The following is a 27,441-nucleotide window of genomic DNA, read 5'->3' on the forward strand; positions in this document are numbered from 1 at the left end:
ACATATGATAGAAACTTTTGGTTACGTAGCGCAATCATATCTACGAAATGTCACGGTAATATTTGTCCCAAATGGAACACAATCATTGCTTTTACACAAATAAAGTCTAAAATCTGAATTAAATGAAGAAATAGTACGAAATATTTTACTTGCAGAGAATAATATGGATACATACTTTACTACCTTACAACTATTTTTTTCTGCTATGTCGTAGCGCTTCCTTGTGTGTTTTGTTTGTTTAACACTTTCGTGTGTGATGTCTTTGCTCACTGAAGTTGTTTGAATTAATTAGGTGTCGTTTTCTCCATGTTGCTCATTCGTTTTGTTCTCTAACTCATTTATTAAATGATATATTTATTGGTCCAGGGATCATGCTATTTTTCTTTCAACAAAAAAGTAATAGACTAAATTTATAGGTCGAGAGATCATGCTATTTTGCTGTTTGAACTGCCCGCACTAGCATATGGACAAAGATAATGAGAATTCACAGACATAGCACTCCCATTCGTCGGCGCAAGCCCTGGACCTCAAGAAAGAAACAAAAGACGGCACGAGCAGCGGAATACAACATAAGGGAGTGTCTACAGCCCGTAAGTACGTATACATATTTCTCTAGTAATGACGGTATTTCTTAATTTACCGCAGATTTTTCACTTCATTTGTGTAAAGGCAATTACTATGTTTCATTTGGGACAAATATTACAGTGACATTTCGTAGATATGTTTGCGCTACATAACAGAAATTTTTATTTTTATTTTGAATTTAGGAATTACATTTCTTGAACAGACTGTACATTTTTCTAGTCAAAATATTTATGCAATTTCGTTTTAACACGTTAATTCTCAGTGTATCAGCTATATGTAGATATATGAAACTTAATATATTTATTTCGTATTTTGCGGATACTTTGTATTTTATTTATACAAGTAAAGGCTGCCACCTCAAGATTTAACATCGCCAGGTCTAGGGTTAAGAAGCTGAAAGTTTTCATTGTTACTTGTGACTAAAATGGTGAGATAAAAGCGAGCAGAAATCTATACAGAACTTTTACACTGTGTTTAATTCAATAGATGTGGGAACTGCTAGAGGCGATCTCTCACGAGCATTGAATTTCCAAGTTTCGGTCGTTGAATTCGTTACTGGCTCAGATTCTAGCACTCGATGGTATAAATGGACGCTCGTTTTTTCCATTACAGGAATGAAACGAGTTTTCTCCTTTTCTTTCCTAACTTATTTGTTTTATGTTGCACCGACACAGACCCCCTGCGGGTGGGGGGCGCACATGTAGAATACACCCGCAGTATCCCCTGCCTGTTGTAAGAGGCGACTGAAAGGGGCCCAAAGGGCTCTCAAATTGGGAGTGTGGGTTGGCGACCACAGGGCCCTTAGCTGAATCTTGGCATTGCTTCCACTTACTTGTGCCAGGCTCCTCACTTTCGTCTATCCTGTCCAACCTTCCTTGGTCAACTCTTGTTCTTTTCCGACCCCGACGGTATTAGAGCATTCGAGGCCTAGGGAGTCTTTCATTTTCACGTCCTTCGTATCCCTTGCCTTTCTTCGTCCGTTACTTCATTTTTCGAAGTGACAGATCCCTTCTTCCTTCTTCTTTTTTCTCTCTCTCTATCCTCTGTGGGTGGGGGACGCAGACGAAAAATACACGCACGGTATCCCCTGCCTGCCGTGAGAAGCGACTAAAAGGGGCGACCAAGGGATGATTGTCTTAGAACCATGAAACTACTTTTGATTAGTACCATCACGCGGGGAACACCATGGGTCGCCTTTACTTGTGAGTAGTACCACTATATTAGGTACACAATAGGTTTGTGATTAGTAGCAGCAGTGTGTGTGTGTAGACTGTGAGTTTCCAGTACCCGTGAGTCGTACCCATGTGAGCAACACCACGGGTCTGGGCGTTGCCTGTGAGTTGTAGCACTATATGGGCGACGCCGTGGGTCTGCGTTGCCTGTGATTAGTACCCACTATGTGAGGAACACCACGGGAATACCGGCGCCCGTGATTAGTATACCAAGGTGAGGAACCTCATCGGTTTGGGTTGGCTATGAGTGGCGCCATTGTGTGAGAAACACCATAGGTCTTCGTTACCTGTACGACGTACAATACTTGTGAGTAGTACCATAATGTTTGGAACACCGTGAGTTTACGCTACCTTTGATTAGTACCGCAAGTTGAGAAATACCATGGTTCTCCTTTACTAGTGACTAGCAGAAGTACCCGTTCTTCGTACGGGTTATCAGAAACTGGCTTTAGTTACTCATACTGTCGGTGTGTCTGACTTCATTAGATATTTATATCACTGGTGTATTTACTTAAGTACGTAGGAATTATTTGTCATGTTTGGAATTATAGTGTATCTTCTTCTTCTTTTCTTCATGGGGCCTCTAAATATTAGTTCCTAATTAGCGTCGACCACTAAGATTTTTGCTACCATGTTTTTCCTTCATTCCCACTTTCACAAAGTTGCAGGTTTAATGTAAGTATACTTTTGCTAGATAGTACCACAAATATAAATATTATTGAATGTATTTGTTTGATCCGACATTTCGTAACTATTACAAATGATAAAGGAAATACGCGATGCATAAAAGAAACTACTATAATTATCGAGAATTATAATTCTCATGTCGCACATCATATAATGTATCTGAGTATAAATGTTGAGAATTGTTTTCAAGTCATGGGCGCACCATCTTGACAATTGTGTACAGTATATGGATTTTTATGCTTACAATGATCGTAAAAGTGGACCAAAATATCGGCACTAATAACATCAGTGATCCTACTACTCCTTTATTTGATAGAAAATAGTTTAAACTATAGGTAACAGACTCCGCAAAATGCTGAAACCTAAGCCAGTACGTAAAAACGGAGGTCCGTCGGCAGCTGCTGGTCGCTGTACTAAGGAGATCTCCGGGGGTATTCTTTTTATACTTCACTCCCTTCCTATCCACGCCCAAAGGAGTGCTATGAGCGTCTTACACAACAGTTTATTTTTTCCAGATTAATTCATACGTGTATCAATTTTGGTTGGCAGCTATGCCCAAACGTACATGCATAATCTAGCTGCTGTAGAATGCTGGAGCCATGGTTACGGCCGTTCGTTTCTTTATTCGATTCCTAGAGAAGGGAGAGTGTGATTCCAATATCTCCATAACGGTGGGTTTTAGGGCCTTAATGCATGGTCTTCGGGCCCGAAGGTTTTACCGAGTATTGTTCTTTGCGTCAAGGGGCTTAAAATGAGCTATGTCTCGTCCTTGTACGACAAATTCTATTTCGCTTATAATAGTCTACTAGCTGTAGTACCCGGCGTTGCCCGGATAATTTTTGAATGTTTACCTTTAATATTTGTATTACCAGTTAGTTGAGTGTGAAGTGAATGCTTATAGAATTCTTTTTGAGATGTTGATTTTACGACTTATCATGTAGTTTTATAGTTATTTAGATGTATCTGATTTCAAGTTTTAGATTATTTAATTTTCGAGTAGACACTAATCTCGGTCATTTTATACTATTTACTTTTAAGCCCTTCTCAGCTCCTGCCTCGATGGAGGCTGAACGTGGACTTAAACGCTATCCACAGCGTCACAGTTCGTATCAGCGACACATAAACAATGGATTTCGACATTAATATTGGTTATTTTCCTTATTTTGGCAAGTCAGCCCCTCTCATTCTCCAACACCAGCGGGGGCTAAGTATATCTGACACCCACAGTAATGTTTTCTATATAGTAAGTCATGTGTATACCAAGTTTGATTGAGAGATATGCTAAAACATACACACATCCTTAAACTCTGTCCCTTTGGACGTTTTCAATTTTTTGCCAGTTCTCATCCGCCTGCCGAGTAGGACTGAGCTTTATCTTAAATGGCATCCAGAGTGTTACAGTTCATCTCAGCGACCCCGAAAACTATGGATTAGACACAAATTTCGGTCATTTTCGGTTAATATTTACATTTCGCCTCTACTATAGAGGCTAGGAGTCTCTTACCCCTAGCGTATATTTCTCCAGGCAGTAGGTCCAGTATACACACATGCGTCCATTCTCTCGGTCATTTTCGAAATTTTGTTTTTCACTTTTTCTCACCGCTATGCGCAAGGAGGCAGAAATTTGACTTCTAAAAAAATTGGAGCGTTACTATTCATCTCAGCGACCCCGAAAAGAATGGATTCGACACTATTTTCGATTATTTCTACATCTCATCCCGTCGTAGGTGTGCTAGGGTTGTCATACCTCCACGCACTTTGTCTCCTGATAATAAGTCATAAGTGACCAAGTTTGTTTGAAATTGTTCCCGTAGTCCCGAAACGTATGGATTCAACACTAATATCGGTCATTTTCTGTCTTAATTACATTTCGTACCCTTATCTAAGGCTTCAAGGGGTGTCTTTCCCCCTTAGTATTTTTTTCAGGTAGTAGGTAATATTTGTATTAAGTTCTGCTGACAGTTATACTGGAACGTACCAAAAACATCCCTAACCTCGGTCATTTGGATATTTTCTGTTCTTGACTCCTTCTCACCCGCCTGGCAATTGGGGATCAACTTGGACTTAAACGACAACCGGAGTGTCACTCCTCATTTAAGCGACACCTAAAACCATGGATGTGACATTATTTTCGATTATTTTATATCTAACTCCCTTCCTAACCACTCTCCACAAAAGGGGCCTTAATTTGGACTTTAAATGTCCAGAGTGCCACTATTCACCTCAGCGACCCTAAAAACTGTGGATTCGACACTAATCACGATTATTTTTATATATCACTCCCCCTTGCCCCCCACCCTAAATGGGGCTGAACTTGATATTAAAAATTTCCCGGGATGTCACTGTTCATCTAAGCGACCCCAAAAAGTATGGATTCGACACTATTTTCGTTTATTTTTAAATATGACCCCCCCTTGCCCCCCCGCCCCTAATGGTTCCTGGGGTGTCTTATCCCCACGTGGTTTGTCTCCTGATACTAAAAATCCGGAGTTTCGCTATTCACTTTGGCGACCCCGAAAACTACGTATTCGGCACAATTTTCGATTACATGTATATATCACTTCCCCCTCGCCCCCACGCCAAAGGGTCTGAACTTGGACTTAAAAAAATTGGAGTGTCACTATTCATCTCAGCAACCCCAAAAAGTATGTATTCGACACTACTTTGATGATTTTCATATCTCAAGCTCCCCGCCCCCCACCCCTAATGGTTCCTGGGGTGTCTTATTCCCACGTGGTTTGTCTCCCGATATTAAAATTTCGGAGTGTTACTATTCACCTCGGCGACCCCGAAAACTGTATATTTGACACTAAATACTATTATTTTTATATCTCACCCCCCTTGCTCCCCTTCCCAAAGAGGGATGAACTTGGACTTAAAAAAATCCCGGGGTGTCACTATTCATCTAACCGACCCCAAAAGTATGCATTCGACACTACTTTCGATTATTATTATATCTCACCCCATCGCCCCCCGCCCCTATGGGTTCCTGGGGTGCCCTAACTCAAGTGGTTTGTCTCCTGATAGTAAAAATCCGGAGTGTCAGTATTCATCTCAGCGACCCCGAAGAGTACTCGGCATTCTTTTCGATTATTTTTATACATCACTCCCCCCTTGTACCCCACCCTAAAGGGGGTTGAACTTGGAATTTAAAAATTCCCGGGATGTCACTATTCACCTAAGCGACCACGAAAAGTATGGACTCGACACTATTTTCGATTATGTGTATATATCACTCTCCCCTCGCCCCCACCCCAAAGGGGGCTGAACTTGGACTTTTAAAAAATTCGGAGTGTAACTATTCATCTCAGCGACCCCGAAAAGTATGGATTCGACACTATTTTCGTTTACTTTTATATATGACCCCCCTCGCCCCTCACCCCTAAGGGTTCCTGGGGTGTCTTACCCCCACGTGGTTTGTCTCCTGATACCAAAAATTCGGAGTGTCGCTATTCACTTTGGCGACCCCGAAAACTATGTATTTGACACTATTTTCGATTATTTGTATATGTCACTCCCCCCTCGCCTCCACCCTAAAAGGAGGCTGATCTTGGACTTTTAATAAAATCGGAGTGTCACTATTCATCTCAGTGACCCCGAAAAGTGTGGATTCGACACTATTTTCGTTTAGTTTTATTTTTGATCCCCCTCGCCCCCCGCCCCTAAGGGTTCCTGGCGTGTCTTACCCCCACGTGGTTTGTCACCTGATACTGAATCTGGATTGTCGCTATTCACTTTGGTGAACCCGAAAACTATGTATTCGACATTATTTTCGATTGTTTGTATATATCACTCCCCCCTCGCCACCATCCTAAAAGGGGGGCTGAACTTGGACTTTTAAAAAAATCGGAGTGTCACTATTCATCTCAGCGACCCCGAAAAGTGTGGATTCGACACTATTTTCGTTTATTTTTATTTATGACCCCCTCGCCCCCCCGCCCCTAAGGGTTCCTGGCGTGTCTTACCCCCACGTGGTTTGTCTCCTGATACTGAAAATCCGGATTGTCGCTATTCACTTTGGCGAACCCGAAAACTATGTATTCGACATTATTTTCGATTATTTGTATATATCACTCCCCCCTCGCCCCCACCTCAAAGGGGGCAAGGGGGCTGAACTTGGACTTTAAAAAAATTGGAGTGTCACTATTCATCTCAGTGACCCCAAAAAACATGGATTCGACACTATTTTCATTTACTTTTATATATGACCACCCTCGCCCCCCGCCGCTAAGGGTTCCTGGGGTGTCTTACCTAAACGTGATTTGTTTCCTGATACCAAAAATCCGGAGTGTCGCTATTCACTTTGGCGACCCCGAAAACTATGTATTTGACACTATTTTCGATTATTTGTATATATCACTCCCCCCTCGCCCCCACCCTAAAAGGGGCTGAACTTGGACTTTTAAAAAAATCGGAGTGTCACTATTCATCTCAGCGACCCCGAAAAGTGTGGATTCGACACTATTTTCGTTTATTTTTATTTATGACCCCCCTCGCCCCCCGCCCCTAAGGGTTCCTGGCGTGTCTTACCCCCACGTGGTTTGTCACCTGATACTGAAAATCCGGATTGTCGCTATTCACTTTGGCGAACCCGAAAACGATGTATTCGACATTATTCTCGATTATTTGTATATATCACTCCCCCCTCGCCCCCATCCTAAAAGGGGGGCTGAACTTGGACTTTTAAAAAAATCGGAGTGTCACTATTCATCTCAGCGACCCCGAAAAGTGTGGATTCGACACTATTTTCGTTTATTTTTATTTATGACCCCCCTCGCCCCCCGCCCCTAAGGGTTCCTGGCGTGCCTTACCCCCACGTGGTTTGTCTCCTGATACTGAAAATCCGGATTGTCGCTATTTACTTTGGCGAACCCGAAAACTATGTATTCGACATTATTTTCGATTATTTGTATATATCACTCCCCCCTCGCCCCACATCATAGGTGGCAAGGGGGCTGAACTTGGACTTTAAAAAATTGGAGTGTCACTATTCATCTCAGTGACCCCGAAAAGTATGGATTCGACACTATTTTCATTTACTTTTATATATGACCCCCCTCGCCCCCCGCCGGTAAGGGTTCCTGGGGTGTCTTACCCCCACGTGATTTGTCTCCTGATACCAAAAATCCGGAGTGTCGCTATTCACTTTGGCGACCCCGAAAACTATGTATTTGACACTATTTTCGATTATTTGTATATATCACTCCCCCCTCGCCCCCACCCCAAAGGGGGCTGAACTTGGAATTTTAAAAATATCGGAGTGTCACTATTCATCTCAGCGACCCCGAAAAGTGTGGATTCGACACTATTTTCGTTTATTTTTATTTATGACCCCCCTCGCCCCCCGCCCCTAAGGGTTCCTGGCGTGTCTTACCCCCACGTGGTTTGTCTCCTGATACTAAAAATCCGGAGTGTCGCTATTCACTTTGGCGACCCCGAAAACTATGTATTCGACATTATTTTCGATTATTTGTATATATCACTCCCCCCTCGCCCCCACCCCAAAGGGGGGCTGAACTTGGACTATAAAAAAATTAGAGTGTCACTATGCACCTCAGCGACCCCGTAAAGTATGGATTCGACACTATTTTCATTTATTTTTATATATGACCCCCCTCACTCCCCCGCCCCCAGGGGTGTTTGGGATGTCTTACCCCCACGCGGTTTGTCTCCTGATACCAAGTCATAAGTGTATCAAATTTGGTTGAAATCGCTCCAATGGTTTGGGAGGAGATGTGGTACAAACCCACCCACCCACATACATACAATGACTTTTATATATATATATAGATTATTTTAATATTTTTATATCTCCCGTCGTCGCCCCCCTTCGAATTGTTTTGAAAATAAAATACAGCCCATGTTACTCACTGGCAATGTAACTCTCATAGGTGAAGTAATTTTTAAAATCGTTTCAGTAGTTTTTGAGTCTATCCCTTACAAACAAATATGCAAATTTTTCCTCTTTAAAATAGAAGTATAGATTACATTCCTACACATACGGTTGCCATCAGGAAGGGCATCCAGCCGCAAAACAGGGTCAAATACTCATGTGCGACACAGTTTGAAACCTCACAGGTGTGGGTAAAGCGATAGAAGAAGAAGATACTCAGTTTTTAAAATTCACACGCTTTTTATTCTTTTCACCCCCTTAAGTGGATTTTGTGAAAACGAATATTTGTGTTCTTTTATTTTTAAAGGAGATTCCAAATATCAGTTTTCATGTCTGTAACATGTTAAGTTTTCGTGATTTATTGTAGATAATTTCGCTGCTGTACAATCCTGGAGCTGACGTTGCCATGTTTACGGCAGTTCATTACTTTAACCGATTCCTAGAAGAGGGGTAGTGTGATGCCAATATCTCCGTAACGGTTGGTTTTAGGGCCTTAAAACATGGTTTTTGGGCCCGCAGGGCGTACCGAGTTTTGTTCTTTACGTCAAGAGGATTAAATTGAGCTTTGCCTCGGCCTTATACGACAAATTCGATATTTTGCCTATATTAGCCTATTATTTTTATATCTCCCCCCCGTGCCCCCCCCACCTCGAATTGTTTTGAAAATTAAATACAGCCCATGTTACTCACTCGCAATGTAGCTTTCTACAGGTTAAGTAATTTTTAAAATCGGTTCAGTAGTTTTTGAGCTTATTCGTTACAAACTAACAAATTTTTCCTCTTTATAATATTAGTAGATAGTAGAAATAAGTGCCATTATACGGGATCAGCACCGACACAGACAAGCATCATCGATTCAGGATTGGGCTTTGGAAGCAGTCCCTTGGTCAGTAATATTGTTCATGGGAATGTGAGGCACTGCGCGTCTTATCCACTGATTGTTTTAAATTCAAATTCATCAATTTATTCCTCATCATCACGTTTTGAATTCTGGTCAGTGGATGAATTTTGTACTTTTAAATTGTAATCGCATTTCGTCTCATTTCGTACCATAGGGGCCGATGACCTAGATGTTAGGCCCCTCTAAACAACAAGCAACATCATCATCGTCAGCACCGACACAGACAGGTGTTATTGTAACGATTGGATAGGACAGAGTTAGGACTATGAAGGACGGGACTTTAGGCATAATCAAGGTACAGCTCCAGAATTCTGCGTCGTGAAAATGGAAAACTACGGAAAACGATCTTCATTGGTGTTGACAGTGGGGTTGGAGCCTACCATCATCTCCAGATGCAGACTAACAGCTACGTTCCCCATACCACCTAGACAAATCGCTCTGTCACATTTTTCTATTATTATTATTATTATTATTATTATTATTATTATTATTATTATTATTATTATTATTATTATTATTATTACGTCTTCGTTGCCCGACTAACGAGCGCGATTGAACTTATTTAGCTGATGTCGCTATCTTTTTCTTCTCCCAAAATCTCTTCACCTTCTCTCTGTGGCTTTCCTTGCGATCTTCTTACCACGTTTAGTTGGTGGTAGTGCTCGAGTGGTGTGTAAAGTGGTGATTGTCGAATACAATGTTATCTGTGATGCCTATTTCCTGAAGATCTTGTCCATGTTCGAGGAGCCAATGGGGCCGATGACCTCGATGTTAGGCCCCTTTAAACTACAGGCATCATCATCATCATCATCATCATCATCATCATCATCATCATCGAGGAGCCAATTTATTTTTACTTCTGTTTTTTCAAACGATATCTGCAGACTAGTTTGTTCGGCAATTTCCTTTAACATTACAAATTGAGCTCTAGCGGTTTCTACGTCGTTTGAGAGAACGGCAATATCATCGACATTCTAAGCAGTCTGTTGTGATCCCCTTGTATTTGGTTCCTATTCTTAGTGGACTGTAGTTGGTTTCCTGTAATCTCGCCCGCCAGGTTCTGATGATCTTTTCAAAAACGCAGTTGAAGAGTATCGGGGATAACCCATCACCTTGTCGGACTCCTGTTTTGATGTCCAAGGAATGCGAGAGACATCCGTGGAACTTCACCTTGGATTTTGTATCGGTCAGGGTGACTCTAATTAATGCCAACAGTTTCAAATCAACTCCAAATTCATTTAAGATATTTAGCAGGACTTCCCGGTCAATGGAGTCGTACGCTTTCTTGAAGTCCACAAAGACAGACACATACTGCCTGGACCTTAGTGTACAATATCTGTTGATCGTTTTGAGATTTTAGATCTGTTCGGCTGTTGAACGACTTTTTCTGAACTCTCCTTGGTATTCACCTATTTGATGTTCGACTTGTGCTTCCAAACGCTCCAGGATGGCAAGTGATAGAATTTTGCAAGTTACGGGTAGCAAAGATATTCCTCTGTAGTTGTTGATGTTCTTCATGCTGCCTTTCTTGTGTAATGGATGGATCAAAGCTATTTTCCAATCTCCGGGTAGGGTCTCCTTGCTTCAAATTTCTTCTATTTCTTTTTGCAAGATATCAAGTTATTCCTCTGCGGCATATTTCCATAGTTCTGCTACTACTGAGGCTTCCCCCGGCGCTTTGTTATTTTTGAGTCGGGCAATGGGGCGCTTGATTTCATCTTTGTTGGATGGTCTGGAATCTGGGTACCTGATTAAGGATTCCTTGGTCTCAATGGGGCTTTGCGGTTTAGAGCAAATGAGTACATTCTTGAAGTAGTCTGCCAGAATACTACAATTTTCTTCATCTGACGTCGCCAGTGTGCCGTCCGTTTGCTCAAAGCATAGATATGGTGTTTTATAGCCAGTGAGCTTGCGTTTGAAGGTCCTGTAATACTCTCTGGTTTCATTCTTCCTAAAGTTTTGTTCTATCTTATCAATAAGAGATTTTTCGCATCTACGTTTCTCAGTTCTGAACACCGTAGCTGCTTGGACACGTTGGGTTTTGTAGGATTACCAATCAGTTTCTGATTTCGTAGAGTAGTACTGTTTCCACGCATTGAGTCTTTCTTTGAGGACTGATTCGCAGGTACTATTCCACCAGGCATGCTGTTTGCTTCTCTTGATTTCTGCAACGTCTTTGGCGGCCTCAGCTAGGAGACTTTTGGTGTTGTTAAAGTCACAGTCATTAGGTCTAGCCTTCTCCTGGAACTCCTCGACCCTTTGCCGAAGTGTATCGTTGTCGAAGCGTGTGATCTGTTTGGTTGTGTTCCTTGTGTTTAAAGGAATTGGTGTGAATTTGATCAGAGACATATAGTGATCTGAGGCCACATTGATGCCTTTCTTTACTTTGACATTCATTCCATCATAAAAAACTCTGAACAGAGCATAATCTCAAGTGAAATATCTGGCGGAAATCTCTAGATGTTTTGAGATTAAGACTGGAATTCGTCAAGGCGCGAGTATCTCACCGATTGTTTTCAATTGTGTTATTGGAAACGTTATCCGTAAGTAGACAAACAGGTTACCCAAAATAATGTTACTAGGCTTGGCACTGGATGGAAAGCATATAACACTGACTGCCTTGCAGATGATGTGGTCCTAATGACAGATCACCTAAACATCGCCTGCCTCCAGACTGAAACATTATAAGAAGTAGCTGAAGCTATAGGTCTCCATATATCTTAGAAAAAACAATGTCCATCATAATACTACTGCATTTGTCGATACCAAACATGGTAAAGTCAAAAGTTGCATTCATTTTAAGTATCTTGGAGAGATCATTTCCTTTATTGTGTCGGAGAAATCTCTGAAATATCAGGCTAAACGCATGAAAATCGCTTTTCACCTCTACAAAACGATTTGCTAGTCCATATCGGTCTTATGGTAGGCCAATTACCGCCGCTATTCCACAGTAGCTTGTCTTGAAGCCTTATATGCTACTGAATACAAATGAAGGACAGGACATTCCCAAGGAAAGTCCTCGGCTCACGTCGCCTGAGGTCAAATGTACTGCTGCAGCCTACTCTAAATTCGGGAAGCTCTCACTTGTAATAAGGAAATGCCGTCTTTTGTTTTACCGTCATTTTCCTAGAACGCCTGACACCAGAATGTCTCGAAGAATTCTTAACTTTCTCCTGACTTGATAAACGTACTACTCGATGGGCAATTGCAGTGAGGGAGGATCTGATCTAAGACACAGGTTCAAGGCACACGGATAGAGGGTATTCCGGAAAGAATGAAAAGACGACTTGATGCAAAGTGGTTTGAAGGGCGAGGAACTGCATTTTCTATCAAGATAAAGGAGTACTGGAAAACTAGAAAGGCTGATAATTGTTAATCGTTGTTTTAAGAGACCGAAAAGATACGTGAAAAGAATTCTTTTCACTGTGATTTATTGTCATAACAACTCTTTATTGTCATAATAACTCGGGTAGTTTCTCCACAAAAACGTGCAGAGCTGTCTCATGGGCTAATAGTAAAGAAAGAAAGTAATAACTAGGGCGTGGATTCTTAGCATTTCACATCATAATTTTATTTTAAGATCTAGTTCCGGCCCCGCGGTGTAGGGGTAGCGTGCCTGCTTTTATACGGAAGTCCCAGGTTCGATCCCCGGCGAGGTCAGGGATTTTTACCTGCATCTGAGGGCTGGTTCGAGGTCAACTCATCCTCCGTGATTACAATTGAGGAGCTATCTGACGGTGAGATGGCGGTCCCGGTGTAGAAAGCCAAGAATAACGGCCAAGAGGGCCCTTCGGGCTGATCACACGACACCTCGTAATCTGCAGGCCTTCGGGCTGAGCAGCGGTCACTTGGTAGGCCATAGCCCTTCCTGGCTGTTGCGCCATGGGGTTTGATTCTTTTAACTCCTGTGGGTGGGGGCGGTAGAATAACATCCACGCTATCCCCTGCCTGTCGTAAGAGGCGACTAAAAGGGGTTCCAGGGGCTCTGAACTTTGGAGCGTGGGCTGGCGACCACGGGGCCCTTAGCTGAGTCCTGGCATTGCTTCCACTTACTTGTGCCAGGCTCCTCACTTTCATCTATCCTATCCGACTTCCCTTGGTCAACTCTTGTTCCTTTCCGACCCCGACGGTGTTACGTATGGAGGCCTAGGGAGTCTTTCATTTTCACGCCCTTCGTGGCCCTTGTCTTCCTTTGGCCGATACCTTCATTTTTCGAAGTGTCGGAACCCTTCCAATTTTTAAAATAATAATAATGTTATTTGCTTTACGTCCCACTAACTACTTTTACGGTCTTCGGAGACGCCGAGGTGCCGGAATTTAGTCCCGCAGGAGTTCTTTTACGTGCCAGTAAATCTACCGACACGAAGCTGTCGTATTTGAGCACCTTCAAATACCACCGGACTGAGCCAGGATCGAACCTGCCAAGTTGGGGTTAGAAGGCCAGCACCTTAACCGTCTGAGCCACTCAGCCCGGCCTTCCAATTTTTCTCTCTGATTAGTGTTATATGGGGTATGGTTGCCTAGTTGTACTTCCTCTTAAAACAATAATCACCACCTTTGATTTTTTAAGACCTAGTAATAATTTTGTATGCCTATTGCTAGATTGGTGCAACCATTTGTAAGGCGGACCCTCCGATGAAGATGGAAGGCATTTACCATGCATGGGAAGCTGCATGACATTGTAGTGGAGGACAGTGTAGTGTGTAGTTTATGAGTTTCATAGATGTTTGGAACAACACAAACATCCAGTCCTCGAGCCAAGGGAATTAAACTTTTAAGGTTAAAAACTCTGACCCGGAAAGCAAACCGAACCCGGGGCCCTTTGATCCGATGACCACTACTTTGACCATTTAGCCAAGGAGCTGATCTGCTTTAAGATTTAAATAGGGTAAAACGGCCATTTCTAAATCCGCTGATTGAATGCTAATGTCTTTCTTGGATTCTATGTGGAGCTACCAATAAAGTTTTATTATTTACTAGCAATTGTACCCGTGCTTCGCGCGGTATTCTACATTGCATACGGATATCGAAGTAAATTACTGTACATGCAGTGAATAAGATATTAAAATATAATAATTATAATTCCGTGTGGCTATTTCTAGCCGAGTGCAGTCCTCGTAAGACAGACCCTCCGATGAGGGTGGGCGACATCTGCCACGTGTGGGTAACTGCGTGTTATTGTGGTGGAGGATAGTGTTATGTGTGGTGTGTGAGTTGTAGGGATTGGGGACATCACAGATACCCGGCCCCCGAGCCATTGGAATTAACCAATGAAGGTTAAAATCCCCGACCCGGCCGAGAATCGAACCCGGGACCCTCTGAACCGAAGGCCAGTACGGTGACCATTCAGCCAACGAGTCGGACATATTTTAAAAATTGCATGCCTGTTATTGTTATTCAGAAACAGCAGGGGGGGGGTGTCATACGTCGTTTCCAATGTAAGGTGCGCGTTGCGGAGTTGTGATGATAACGGCAGGCTCACTTCTCTACTGCCATTCACAATCGAGTAGGGAAGTTTTCATTATAATGGCAGGCTCCATTACCTCTTGCGCGGTTACAATCGAGTTTGGGAGTTTTCGTTACAATGACAGACCCCCTTTCCTACTTTCATACAGATTGAAGTTGAGGAGTTTTTATTATAATGACAGGCACCTTCCTCACTGCCAGTCAAAACTGAGTTGTGCCGTTATCACTATAATGACAGGCCACTTTTCTTAATCTCAGTCACACCGAGTTGGTGAGTTTCCATTTTAATAGCAGGCCACTATGACTAATGCCAGTTACATTTTAGACGGGTAAATTTTTTTATATTGGTGGGCACACTTGCCTACTCACAAACACAATCAGTTAAGGGATTTTGAACAAAATTGCATGCTCCCTTGACTTCTGCCAGTCAAATCGAGAAGGGAATTATTCATAACAATGGTGGCCCCTTGTTACTAACGCTAGTTACACAGGAGTTCGAGAAGGATCCCATTCCTACTGTCAGTCAAATTCGATGTGGAGAGTAATGATCACAATAGCCCTCCTGCTGAGAGTGACTAACGATTTGTAAAATACTAATTATTATGGCAGACACACCCTTTCTACATCGCTACAAATCGACTTCAGTGAATATGTATATATATATAGATCGACATACGAAGTATTTGCATGTTTACAATGTTGCAAACCTTCATTCACAGATTAAGGGCTGCTAAACGATACGTCATATCGACAAACGGATTGTACCATATGATATTTTCTCCCCTCTCATCTATTTATGTGTTAGATTGAGTTACAAACGTTGAATAGGGTGAACTTTGGGTAAGGTCTTCTCACAGTGCATTACTTTTGGATATTTATGCCACAGCTAAAAACATAGTATTTGCCTCACATACAGATACTGGGTGGGCCAATATTCGTTTAGAATTAGATGATTCTATCTTTCGTAAGTGATTCAAACTATGAATTATACGTGCACAAAGTGCAAAATATACGTACAATCGATAAATAGAGACAAATCTAACGTATAAAGAATAGAGATACGACAAGAGGTCATAGGACCAAAGTTGTAGAACACTCCAAATTGAACGGAGATTGTGCCATTCGTTTTGTGACACGACTTACCTTTTAGCCACGAAATACCTCGAAATGAAAGTCTGCATCGACTTTAAAATTTCCCCAATATTTCGATATTTTTCGGGGGTAAAATGTAAAATATTTAAAGATCTTGGAAGATTTTCGTCGGTTACATATATTTAGCCAATTTCAATATTCTGCCTCGTCTGGCAGATTGTACCAAAGCTTGCTTTGGGAGGAGGGTGGGTGAAAATAAGGGAGGGTATTCAGGATATTAAAGCTAACAAATATGCAGATGGTCATTATTACACCTTAAACGGATAACTGTACGAAAACTTCACCAAAATAGTCGATGTACAGACACTCGGTCGTTACAATTTAATTCATATAGAGAAGGAATCTGCTCCACGTACAACACCTTTTGGGCTATGTCCGCTGGACTTAGTCTGAAAAGCGACCGTTCAAGATATCTCCCTTATTAATCTTTCTATTCAAAAATATACATAAGAAAAAAAGTTTTAGAAATGGATTTCTATCAAGGTTGGTCGACTTCCGGTCAGGTTAGTGTTGTATATATTGTGGGAGAGCAAAATCACTGTTTCGGTTACCCATAAACCCCGCGTCCTTGCCGAGAATTTGACATGGTATGGACCTAAAAACCTACCTTTGGACAGGTGAATGCTAAATATAAAGTTTGGTTGAACTACAGTATATCTAGTAGTTTTCAAGTTATAAGAAATAGACTTTACACGCATCTGCTCTTGTGTTAAGTCCAGTGGGATTTGTATTGATAAACGGTCCGTTAATGATATCTCCTTTATTATTCCTCGTATAGAAATGATGCGCATGAGAAAAAAAGGTTTAGGAATCGATTTCCATTAAGGCAGGTAGATTTCCATTAAGTCTGGTTGTGTATGTTTTGTGGGAGTGCAAAATCACGGTTTCGGTTTCGTATAAACCCCTATTCATTTCAGGAATTTAGAAACAATATTGTCCCTAAAGCCTACCCAAGGACAGGTGGATTGTAAATATGAAGTTTGGTAGAAATATATCCAGTAGTTTTCAAGTTATAAGAACTAAGACAAACAGACACACAGACACCAAAGGTAAAAATATGCAGATGGTCATTATTACACCTGAAACGGATAACTGAATGAAAATTTATCCAAAATAGCCAATGTACAGACACACGGTCGTTACTATTTTATTTATGTAGATTAAACAAATATCACATGTTACATGAAAGTTGTAGGGCTCTTTTTAGACTTCTTGAGGGTTGCTGACAGAGTTCAAAGGAGTGCAATGCATCATTCTCTCAGAGGAGAATGGCCTCTACCAACAAGATACTGAAAACCAAGTAGTGGAAAGGTTTCGAGCCAACCAGATGAAAAAAATAATTGGTCGTTTTGAAGGGCGGTCGTCATAAAGGGAATGTAAGAGGCTCGCATGTCTGAAATAACGGGCACCTTAAGTACCAAATGTACGTCACAGTCAAGCGAAAGGACGACTACAAAGAAGACCTAGTCAGTGTTATGAGATGGACAGCAGACAATGGTACGATGATAAACGGGATGAAAAGTGACGTTATGTGTTTCACCAAGGGAAAACTCCTCACGGGTTTAATCACTGCGTTGATGGTGATAATATGTCATGGGGATCACTGTATGTACTGTACCTAGGTGTTAATATAAGGAAATATCTTGATTGCGGTAACAACATTAACGAGGTCGTAAATATAGATTACAGATCTCCTCACATGATTTTTAGTGATTGTAGTCATGATGTAAACGAGAGGGTATATGGCTCTAGTAGGACCCCAATTAGAGTATGGCTCGAGTGTATGGGACCCACACCAGAGCTACGTCTTGATACGAGACCTGGAAATGATCCAAAAGAAAGCATTATGATTTGCTCTTGGAGATTGCCGAAAACGAGTAAACTTTGAACTGGGATGACTTGGGAGTAAGGAGACGAGCTGTTCCACTTAGTGGAATGTTACGATCTGTTTCATGACATAAGTAGACGAATAAGCTTGTGTGGAACTTTTAAAAGTAGGGAAGATCATAATATTGAAAATAAAGTTGGAATTCAAGAGGATAACTTGGGGCAAAAATTCATTCATAGGACAAGGAATAAGGGATTGGAATAATTTGTGAACGGGGATGTTCGATATAATTCCAACTTGTTTGAAATCATTTAAGGAAATATAATTTAAGTAAACAATTGATAAGGAACCTGCCACCACGGAGCAAGTGGCCGTGCGGTTAGGGTTGCGCAGCTGTGAGCTTGCATTCGGGAGACAGTAAGTTCGATCCCTACTGTCGGCAGCGCTGAAGGTGGTTTCCCATTTTCACACCAGGCAAATGCTGCGGTTGTAACTTAATTAAGGCCCCGGTCTTTTCCTTTCTACTACTAGCCCTTTGCTATCACATCGTCGCCGTAAGACCTATCTGTATCGGTGCGACGTAAAGCAGAATTGTAAGTAAGTAAAAATAAAAAAAATCCTGCCACCTGGGTTCAGCTCTAAATGCAGATGGGTTTTGATTTATTGATTGGTTGGTTGGTTGCTTGCTTGATTGCTTACTTGATTGATAATGTCTCATGTGAAGAATTGCCAGATTACAATCGGCAACTGGGAGGATGTACAGTAGCATCTGATCGGTTGATGTGGTGATGTACTGTTCACGGGGAACTACAACATTTTGAACACTGAGGAATATACTAGTCGTATAAATAATGAAAATGACTCTATACCAAACGTAATGGAATGTGCTCAATCGAATGTAGGTGATGTAGGAAATATCAGACTAGAAAGTGGATTTCTAAAGGAAGTAGATGGTTATTGTAATTCAGGTAGAAAAATACGCAATGAATGACAAAAAATACACATAGTTGAAGGGAAGAAGACATTAAATGAGGAACTATGTGTCTACTTAAAACTTATTGGAAGAATGTCCCTAAAGGTTTTCATGTAGAGAATTTAGTTTTATGGACGTGAAACACGGAAAATAACTGTTGCAGGAAGAAAGAGAATAGAAGCATGTGAAATTTGATTTTGGACACGAGATGACCATAGACGCGGCCGCCAAATTAGGTGGGATAGAGCAATTACGCTGTTGCCAAGGTTATGTAGCAACTGGAGGAGAAATGTCTAATTGAACACATCATTTCGGAGTGCGAGGCAGTTTGTTCTCTCCCAAGCTCCTGATGTCACCTCGTACAATGCTGAAAAAAATTATGCTGCAAGCTTCAGAAAAGCCTGCTAATTTCAGAGGTATAACTATTTTCCACATAAACTAGTTAAAATAGTTATTAAGATCCAAAACCTGAACAAGTACATTTAAATCCATGAAATCATGTAATAAAATTTTCAGAAAGCGGCCACGTTTTTGTTTCTTCAGCCAGTCTGCAGGAAAAATGCAGAAAATCATCTGACATACATTTCTTTTATCTGAAACATGTTACTGTGGGTCTTTTGGTTTTCCTGAAAAATGGCCATAAAAATGTCGCTAGCTGAGTTCGTTTGGGTCGAGTGCGCCAGTGCAGGCCACGTTAAGTACTTTCGGATTACGTATTATTTTGTATCAGTTTTATTAAAATATTCTTTTTATGATTTACAATGTAACTTTAAATACTTGAATACGATATATTGGACTGCATAATATAGAAAAGAGAACTACTACTACTACTAATAATAATGCTATTTGCTTTACGTCCGACTAACTACTTTTTCGGTCTTCGGAGACGCCGAGGTGCCGGAATTTAATCCTGCAGGAGTTCTTTTACGTGCCAGTAAATCTACCGACACGAGGCTGACGTATTTGAGCACCTTCAAATACCACCGAACTGAGCCAGGATCGAACCTGCCAAGTTAGGGTCAGAAGGCCAGCGCCTCAACCGTCTGAGTTACTCAGCCCGGTAAAGAGAACTACTTCAAAGAATGCGTGGACCTGGAGCGGACCGGCTTCGACTAGACAGCACAGCACGGTCAGCGTTGTCAATCCGTGCTCAGAGGTGAGCGACACTCGACCACCTGTCGCTTTGTCGTTCCCTTGTCTGACAGCGCAGTTTTCCTCACCTGCCTAAGTACGTACGTGGCCGCCGGTTTAGATAGGTTTACAAGTGACAAGAAACTCAAATTTCCGATAGACCGATCCGGTGAAAGTTTGTTCGGAAATAGGACACACCTCAAGACACCTAGAACTGATTTTTGGAGAAATGTACAAGGATTGAGGATATTCCAACGTATTACAGTCGATGTAGTATGCAGTAGTTCTGTAGAGATGAAATTTGATTAAGTGAGTTAGTTACGCCTTGAAGACGTCATTAGTAGATTTGACCAGTGTTTGTACAGCAGTACAAAGAACAAATTAGACAAATTTGTAACAATAAATACCGTTCCTGCCAAAATATTCCCTTTATCCATAGTTTGTTGTCAGTTTCAGGTTAATGATGATGGTCCAAAAGGGTCTGACGATGGCTGACTTGTCCATGCTGCTCGGAGTAGATAATTCCACGGACTGGACCAATCTGACGCTTATCTTGAAAAAGAAATTCAATCTCACCACAGATTTGAATGATCTTCTTGCAGCCGATAAGTTGGAAATGCTCGAACCCTCCATGCAGACAGCGCTTGCGTATATCTATACCTTGACTGCTGTCATCAGCATTGCTGGCAACCTGACTGTCATAGCGGTCCTTAGTCTGGGCAAAAGGTAAGTTCCTTGGTAATTGCCATTCTGTTTCTAATTGCACGTAAGTTTTACTGATTTCTCAGACTGCCGTCATTTTGTACAATTTGATTATTTCTAGGAGAGGTGTTAGCAATTTTCTGAAATTATTTATTAGTACCTTGGTCGGTCTTTGTTTACGTGAACGAATCGTATCCAAGAAATGTCATTGTCATTTTTGTCCTAAATTGAAGATAATAATTGTTTTTTTACGCAAATCAACAGTAAAATTATCTGTAAAGTAATAAATACCATTATTACTAAAAAAATACGTACATTCTTTGCTTTGCTTGATATTACTTGGTGGGGCGAGTTGTTGTTAATTAATTAATATAATTATTGGTCCCGGCATCATGCTATTTTTCTTTCAATAAAAGTCATTTCTGTGTTACTTACGACACTATTCTTCCCACCATTTTCCGGTTTGAACTGCCAGCGCTAATCATTACGGATAAAGATATTGAGAATTCACCCACATAGCCTTGCCATTCGTCGGTGCTAGCCCTGGGCCTCGAGAAGGAAATTAAAGACGGCAAGATGAAGCGAGCCACACAATGCTTGGTGGCATTAAGGTTCTTGGTAGTCACTGAGAGGTGAGATTTAGAGGCCCATAACTACATTGACATGAATATCTTCCTCGGTTCTAATTTTGAATAGCACTTCCGGTCTCTTCCTTCCTACTACTAGCCCTTTCCTATCCCATCGTCGCCATAAGACCCTTATGTACCTGTTTCTATAACGTTCTCATGCAGAGAATTTAGTTTTATGGTTGTGAAACACGAACAATAATTGGTGCAGGAAGAAGGAGAATAGAAGCATATGAAATTTGATTTTGGACACGAGAAGACCATAGTTGCGGCCGGGGTCAGAGAAATTACGCTGTTGCCGATGTTGTAACTGAATACATCATTTGGGAGTGCGAGGTAGCTGGAAGTGTAGTGTAGTGTGTTGTCTGAATATGAAGAGAAACCCGTTGGAACAAACACAAACATCCAGTCCCCGAGCCAGAAGAATTAATTAGACGTGATTAAAATTCCAGATCCAGCCGGGAATCGAATCCGGTCCTTCTGAACCGAAGGCCTCAACGCTGACCATTCAGTCAAGGATTAGGACAAAATGAAATCATTACTTAGTTTCATTTTTTCTATCAGTTTTAACATGGAGATTTTGTAGTTTCAATCTTGTAGCCTGATGTTTAAGGTCGGGCCGCTACGTGCGCCATTATCAACATCTCAGTTTAGTACGGGGAAATACGGAAGTATCATCTTACCACCTCCAACGATATCTGAGGTGCTCAGATACTATAGGTTCGTGTCGGTATTTTCATCCACTCATTAGAGACAAAATTTCGGCACCTAGATGTGTTCGAAAAGGGTTAAACTCGTTAGTAGACCTAGATGTGTTCGAAAAGGGTTAAACTCGTTAGTAGACCTAGATGTGTTCGAAAAGGGTTAAACTCGTTAGTAGAACGTAGAACCAGTATTACTGTGTAATGGATTTCGTTCTTTAGGATAAAAGATTACAAGTTTTCAGCCCAGTCTGACATTAAGACTAAGTGATCGCACTGGTTGACTGGATCAGCCGCGAACACAACCTTAGGTCTCCGTGTAAAAGGCAGGCACTCTACTCCGACAGCATGGCACCGACTCCGAAAAAAAAAAAAACCTGTTACAATGTATGATAACTAGCTATAATACTCGGCGTTGCCAGGCTAGTTTTTTAATGTTTACCTTTAAGATTTGTATTACCAGTTAGTTATGTGTGAAGTGTATTTTTATAGAATTCCTTTTGGAGGTGTTGATTGATGTTTTACGGTATATAATGTAGTTTTAAGAGCCTCCGTGGCTCAGAAAGCAGCGCGTCTGCCTCTCACCGCTGGATACCGTGGTTCAAATCCCGGTCACTCCATATGAGATTTGTGCTGGACAAAGCGGAGGCGGGACGGTTTTTTCTCCGGGTACTCCGGCTTTCCCTGCCATCATTCATTCCAGCAACATTCTCCATTCTCATTTCATAGCATCTATCAGTCATTAATGAAAATCACTTTGGGAGTGGTGACCCCATCGTACTAATAGCCTATATATGCATCTTTCATTACATCCCTGGCCCGGTCACTGACTGGAAAACAGGTTGTAGGTTTTCATTTTCAATGTAGTTTTAGAGTTATTTAGATGTGTTTGATTTCAAGTTTTTCGAGTAAAACTTTGTCCTTGTGGAAGCTCGAATTGATGGGTAAGTATTTGATCCTTTAAAAAAATAATAAGGGTTAACAATCTGTAGGCCTATTTACCCACCGCGCTGTTGATATGATGTACACGATTTCAAATGTCATTCAGACTGTCACCAATCAGCCTTGTGACACCAAATGCAGTGGATTCAACACTAATCTCAGCTATTTTAGACTATTGACTTTTAAGCCCTTCTCAGCACCCCGTCTCAATAGAGGCTGAACGTGGACTTAAACGCTATCCAGAGCGTCACAATTAGTCTCAGCGGCACATAAACAATGCATTAAACATTTATATGGGTTATTTTCCATTATTTTCACATGCCATCCCTTCCCATTCCCTATACCGAGCGGTGGTTGGGATCTTTAATAAATTAATCAAACTAGATATTTCTTGACAATTGCATGGATAATTCTGAGGTATTTTCTACACTTTAACTAAGTCATAGAAACTAGGATACTTCTTCATCCATATCCTTACAACTAGCTTCACAGATGTTCTCTTGTTTCATCTTTCTCACTTTAGTCTGATAATATTACCCAGACTTGCTGTTCTCTCTTGTTTCTACCATTTTCTGTTTAATAGCTTAAGGAGAATGTAAAGTTACAGTTCATTTGAAATTTTACACACATATATTTTCCACGTATGTTTTTATTTCTGATCTTTCTTGTTTATTCTCGTCCTTTATATTCGGTGTGACACTTGCATATCTCTATTCCATAACATTAATTGATTTATGGCTTTGTTCACATATACTACAATCAACCACCAAATTACTACTCTCATATAGCATTTTAGTTACAATTTATATCCTTATGATCTTATTTTATTACTGTAGATAATTCTACTAATGTTACCCTAGAGCTTCCGCGAAACAAACATTGCGTCATAAGGGAGTGTTATGCAAATTATGACGAAAATATTTGATTTTGCTAGACTTAAATCATACCTACTAATTCTTGTTAATCATTTCAGGTCGTCTAATGATCTTCGAGCATTTCTCATCAATCTCGCTGTTTCGGACATTTCCATGGCAGTTTTCTCCATCCCATTCACATACACCATGTAAGTATTTTTTCATATAAATGTTCTATGATGTACTTTATTTATTCACTTCTAAAAATGTTCTTGGTTCGCTGAATAAAGAAAAAGAGGATACGGAAGATGAATGAATCTTAGAACAGTGAACAGTGTTTAGTTCCATGCCTGTGTGTGTTGTTTTACCGAAAATTAATTTCCTCCAAAAAATATTTATTACATTAGTGTTCAGTTATTAGGAAACGAATAATTTGTATTTATTTACCACTATTTTGAAGAAAGCTCAAGATAAATAAAACATGTTTATATATTATATTTTATACATGATGTCCCAGAATCGTCGTTCATTTTCCGAAATTTTACCCTCATGACACGACCACTCTTTTAAAATATCATCTTACAAGGGCTTCAGGAGTAGACAATATATATATATTTGCAAGTTGCTTTACGTCGCATCGACACAGTTAGGTCTTATGGCGACGATGGGGCCGGAAAGGGCTAGAAGTGTGAAGGAAGCGGCCGTGGCGTTATTTAAGCAGCATTTGCCTGGTGTGAAAATGGGAAACCACGAAAAGTCATCTTCAGGGCTGTCGACAGTGGGGCTCGAACCCACTATATCCCGAATACTGGATACTGGCTACACTTAAGCGACTGCAGCTATCGAGCTCGGTATAGACATTACTAGACATAATGTACTTTTATTGATTTCAGAATTCGATGTAACTATATTCACAATAGGAATAAGTTACAACAATGATGTTTTCAAAGAAGATGGAAATTTATCGAACATTTATCTTGATAAATGAATATTTGCCCCAATATATCCTCTTGAATTTCAACTTTAACTTCATATTATGATCTTTCCTACTTTTAAAATCTGCAATCAAGCTTATTCGTATACTAATGTCATTCCACTCCATCTCTCCTCTGACAGCTCGGAACATACCACTTACTCGAGCATCTCGTCTCCTTACTCCAAAGTCTACCGAGCCCAGTGTTTGCAACACTTTCGTGACCCTACTCCTTTGTCGGAAATTTCCCAGAACAAGTGGTGCTGCTTCCCTTTCGATTTTTCTCGTATCAATTAGTTTTGGTGAGGGTCCCATACACGCGCTCTCCTTTACTACAACACCTGCTGTAAATACTGTCATAACCGTGCGGAGAGATCTGTAACATCATTTTTTTTTGCTAGTTGCTTTACGTCGCACCGACACAGATAAGTCTTATGGCGACGATGGGACAGGAAAGGGCTAAGAGTGGGAAAGAAGCGGCCGTGGCCTTAATTAAGGTACAGCCCCAGCATTCTCCTGGTATGAAAATGGGAAACCACGGAAAACCTTCTTCAGGGCTGCCGATAGTGGGGTTCGAACCTACTATCGCCCGAATACTGGATACTGGCCGCACTTAAGCGACTGCAGCTATCGAGCTGGGTCTGTAACATCTCTTAACAACCTCGTTAATATGATTACCCCAATGAAGATCATTCCTAGGTATTTACATTTTTACCCATGAGGTACCATCACCCCATCAACACAGCAATTTTAAAAAAACTGAGAGGACTTTCCCTCATGGTGAAACTTACAATCTGACGACTTCTACCCAGTTTCGATCTGGTGATCCAGGGACGTACACAATTCAGCACTTAGCTACAAAAGGAACTACTTTTGCTGTGATCGCTGTTAATATGGATGCTTACCTAGTAGTGTTTTCTCTTAAAATAATAATTACCACAAAAATGAAAATGAAATGTCGTATGGCTTTTAGTGCCGGGGTATCCCAGGACGGGTTCGGCTCGCCAGGTGGAGGTCTTTCTATTTGACTCCCGTAGGCGACCTGCGTGTCGTGATGAAGACAACACATACACCCAGCCCCCGTGCCGCAGGAATTAACCAATTAAGGTTAAAATCCCCGACCCGGCCGGGAATCGAACCCGGGACCCTCTGAACCGAAGGCCAGTATGCTGACCGTTCAGCCAACGAGTCGGACAATAATTACCACAAAAACACACGTAACAACATGTGACTTTGAGCGAAGGAAAGTTAACATTCCTGTAAGTTTACCTCTCTTCTTCCTGCCCCTTTTCCCATTTGATTGGGGTTGGTACCTAATGAGGACTTGGCCAAGTTTTACGATCCAAAGCCCTTCTGTATTCCAGCCGTATGTGGAGAGATGTATTGTTTCTATCTGTGGCGGTCGGTAGTGTGGCGTGTTGCATATAGATGAGGAGAAGCTATTTTTTTTTCTTGCTAGTTGCTTTACGTCGCACCGACACGGATAGGTCGTATGGCGACGATGGGGCAGGAAAGAGCTAGGAGTTGGAAGGAAGCGGCCGTGGCCTTGATTAAGGTGCAGCCCCAGCATTTTCCTGGTGTGAAAATGGAAAACCACGGAAAAACATTTTCAGGGGTGCCGACAGTAGGGTTCCAACCTACTATCTCCCGAATACTGGATACTGGTTGCACTTAAGCGACTGCAGCTATAGAGCTCGGTATGAGGAGAAGCGTATTTAAGACGAACACAAACACGCAGTACCAGAGACAGAAGAATTAACCGTAAGCAATTACAATCCCCAGTCCATTGAGAATCGAACCTGGGGCCCTCTGAGAAAAGTCCAAGGTACTTACCATTCAGAGGACGTTATCTCTCTTCTAATTGATCAAAACTTCATGACCAGTTCCATTAATGAACCTTGATTGGAATATTCCCTCTATATTCAGTAAATTGTACGAGGGTTGGCGCATAAGTCATGACAACTTCTTTTTTTTTTTTTTGGCACGAATGCGAGGTCTACCAGACAAGTGGAGATGGAGATGGGAGTGGGGAGCTTAAGGTGCTGTGGAATGTATGAATAATGTGGAGCAGGTTTATCAGTTGTAGGAAGCTGTCAGGCTTGAAATCCTTGTGCTGCATTAAGTTTATTCCCATCTAGTACGGTAAAATTTATGGTGAACCCTCATAGTAGTCCTCTAGATTGTGCACAACATGCGGGAAAGTCGGATACCAGTCGTCTCTCAACGTGTGAATTTTGCAATCCCATAATTTTTTTTTTGCTAGGGGCTTTACGTCGCACCGACACAGATAGGTCTTATGGCGACAATGGGATAGGAAAGGCCTAGGAGTTGGAAGGAAGCGGCCGTGGCCTTAATTAAGGTACAGCCCCAGCATTTGCCTGGTGTGAAAATGGGAAACCACAGAAAACCATCTTCAGGGCTGCCGATAGTGGGATTCGAACCTACTATCTCCCGGATGCAAGCTCACAGCCGCGCGGCTCTACGCGCACGGCCAACTCGCCCGGTAATCCCATTATTCACAGCGTTAGCGGTGTCCTCTCGCGCCCCAAACCATCTCCCACGCAATGGTTCTTTCATTTTGGGGACGAGGTCAAAATCGCAAAGAGATAGGTCCGATGAATTTGGCAGGTGTTCCAGTACTTGGCACGCTGTTCTTGCCTCGTCACGTACATTCTGCACGGAGCCTGACTCACTACTGCAGTTCCGTCGCCCTGCGCGTGGTACCTGTACTACTGTAAGTGACATGCTCCTCAAGATTTGTGACCATTATAACGTAGCACCGAGCACATGTGAGG

The 27,441-nt window shown here is 41.6% G+C and overlaps 1 protein-coding gene across 1 annotated transcript in view; it reads left to right on the top strand.

Annotated features, from left to right (window-relative positions):
• Positions 1–20,335: 20,335 nt before the first annotated feature.
• LOC136879165 (RYamide receptor) overlaps positions 20,336–27,441 on the top strand; it is a 258,716-nt gene continuing 251,610 nt past the window's right edge. Inside the window, exons 1-2 of the mRNA XM_067152925.2 lie at positions 20,336–20,574; positions 23,793–23,882. Coding sequence (XP_067009026.2) covers positions 20,336–20,574; positions 23,793–23,882 — 329 coding nt within the window. The remainder of the gene's footprint in view (positions 20,575–23,792; positions 23,883–27,441) is intronic.

Source organism: Anabrus simplex, chromosome 8 (assembly GCF_040414725.1).
Source record: "Anabrus simplex isolate iqAnaSimp1 chromosome 8, ASM4041472v1, whole genome shotgun sequence".
NCBI classification, from domain to species: domain Eukaryota; kingdom Metazoa; phylum Arthropoda; class Insecta; order Orthoptera; family Tettigoniidae; genus Anabrus; species Anabrus simplex.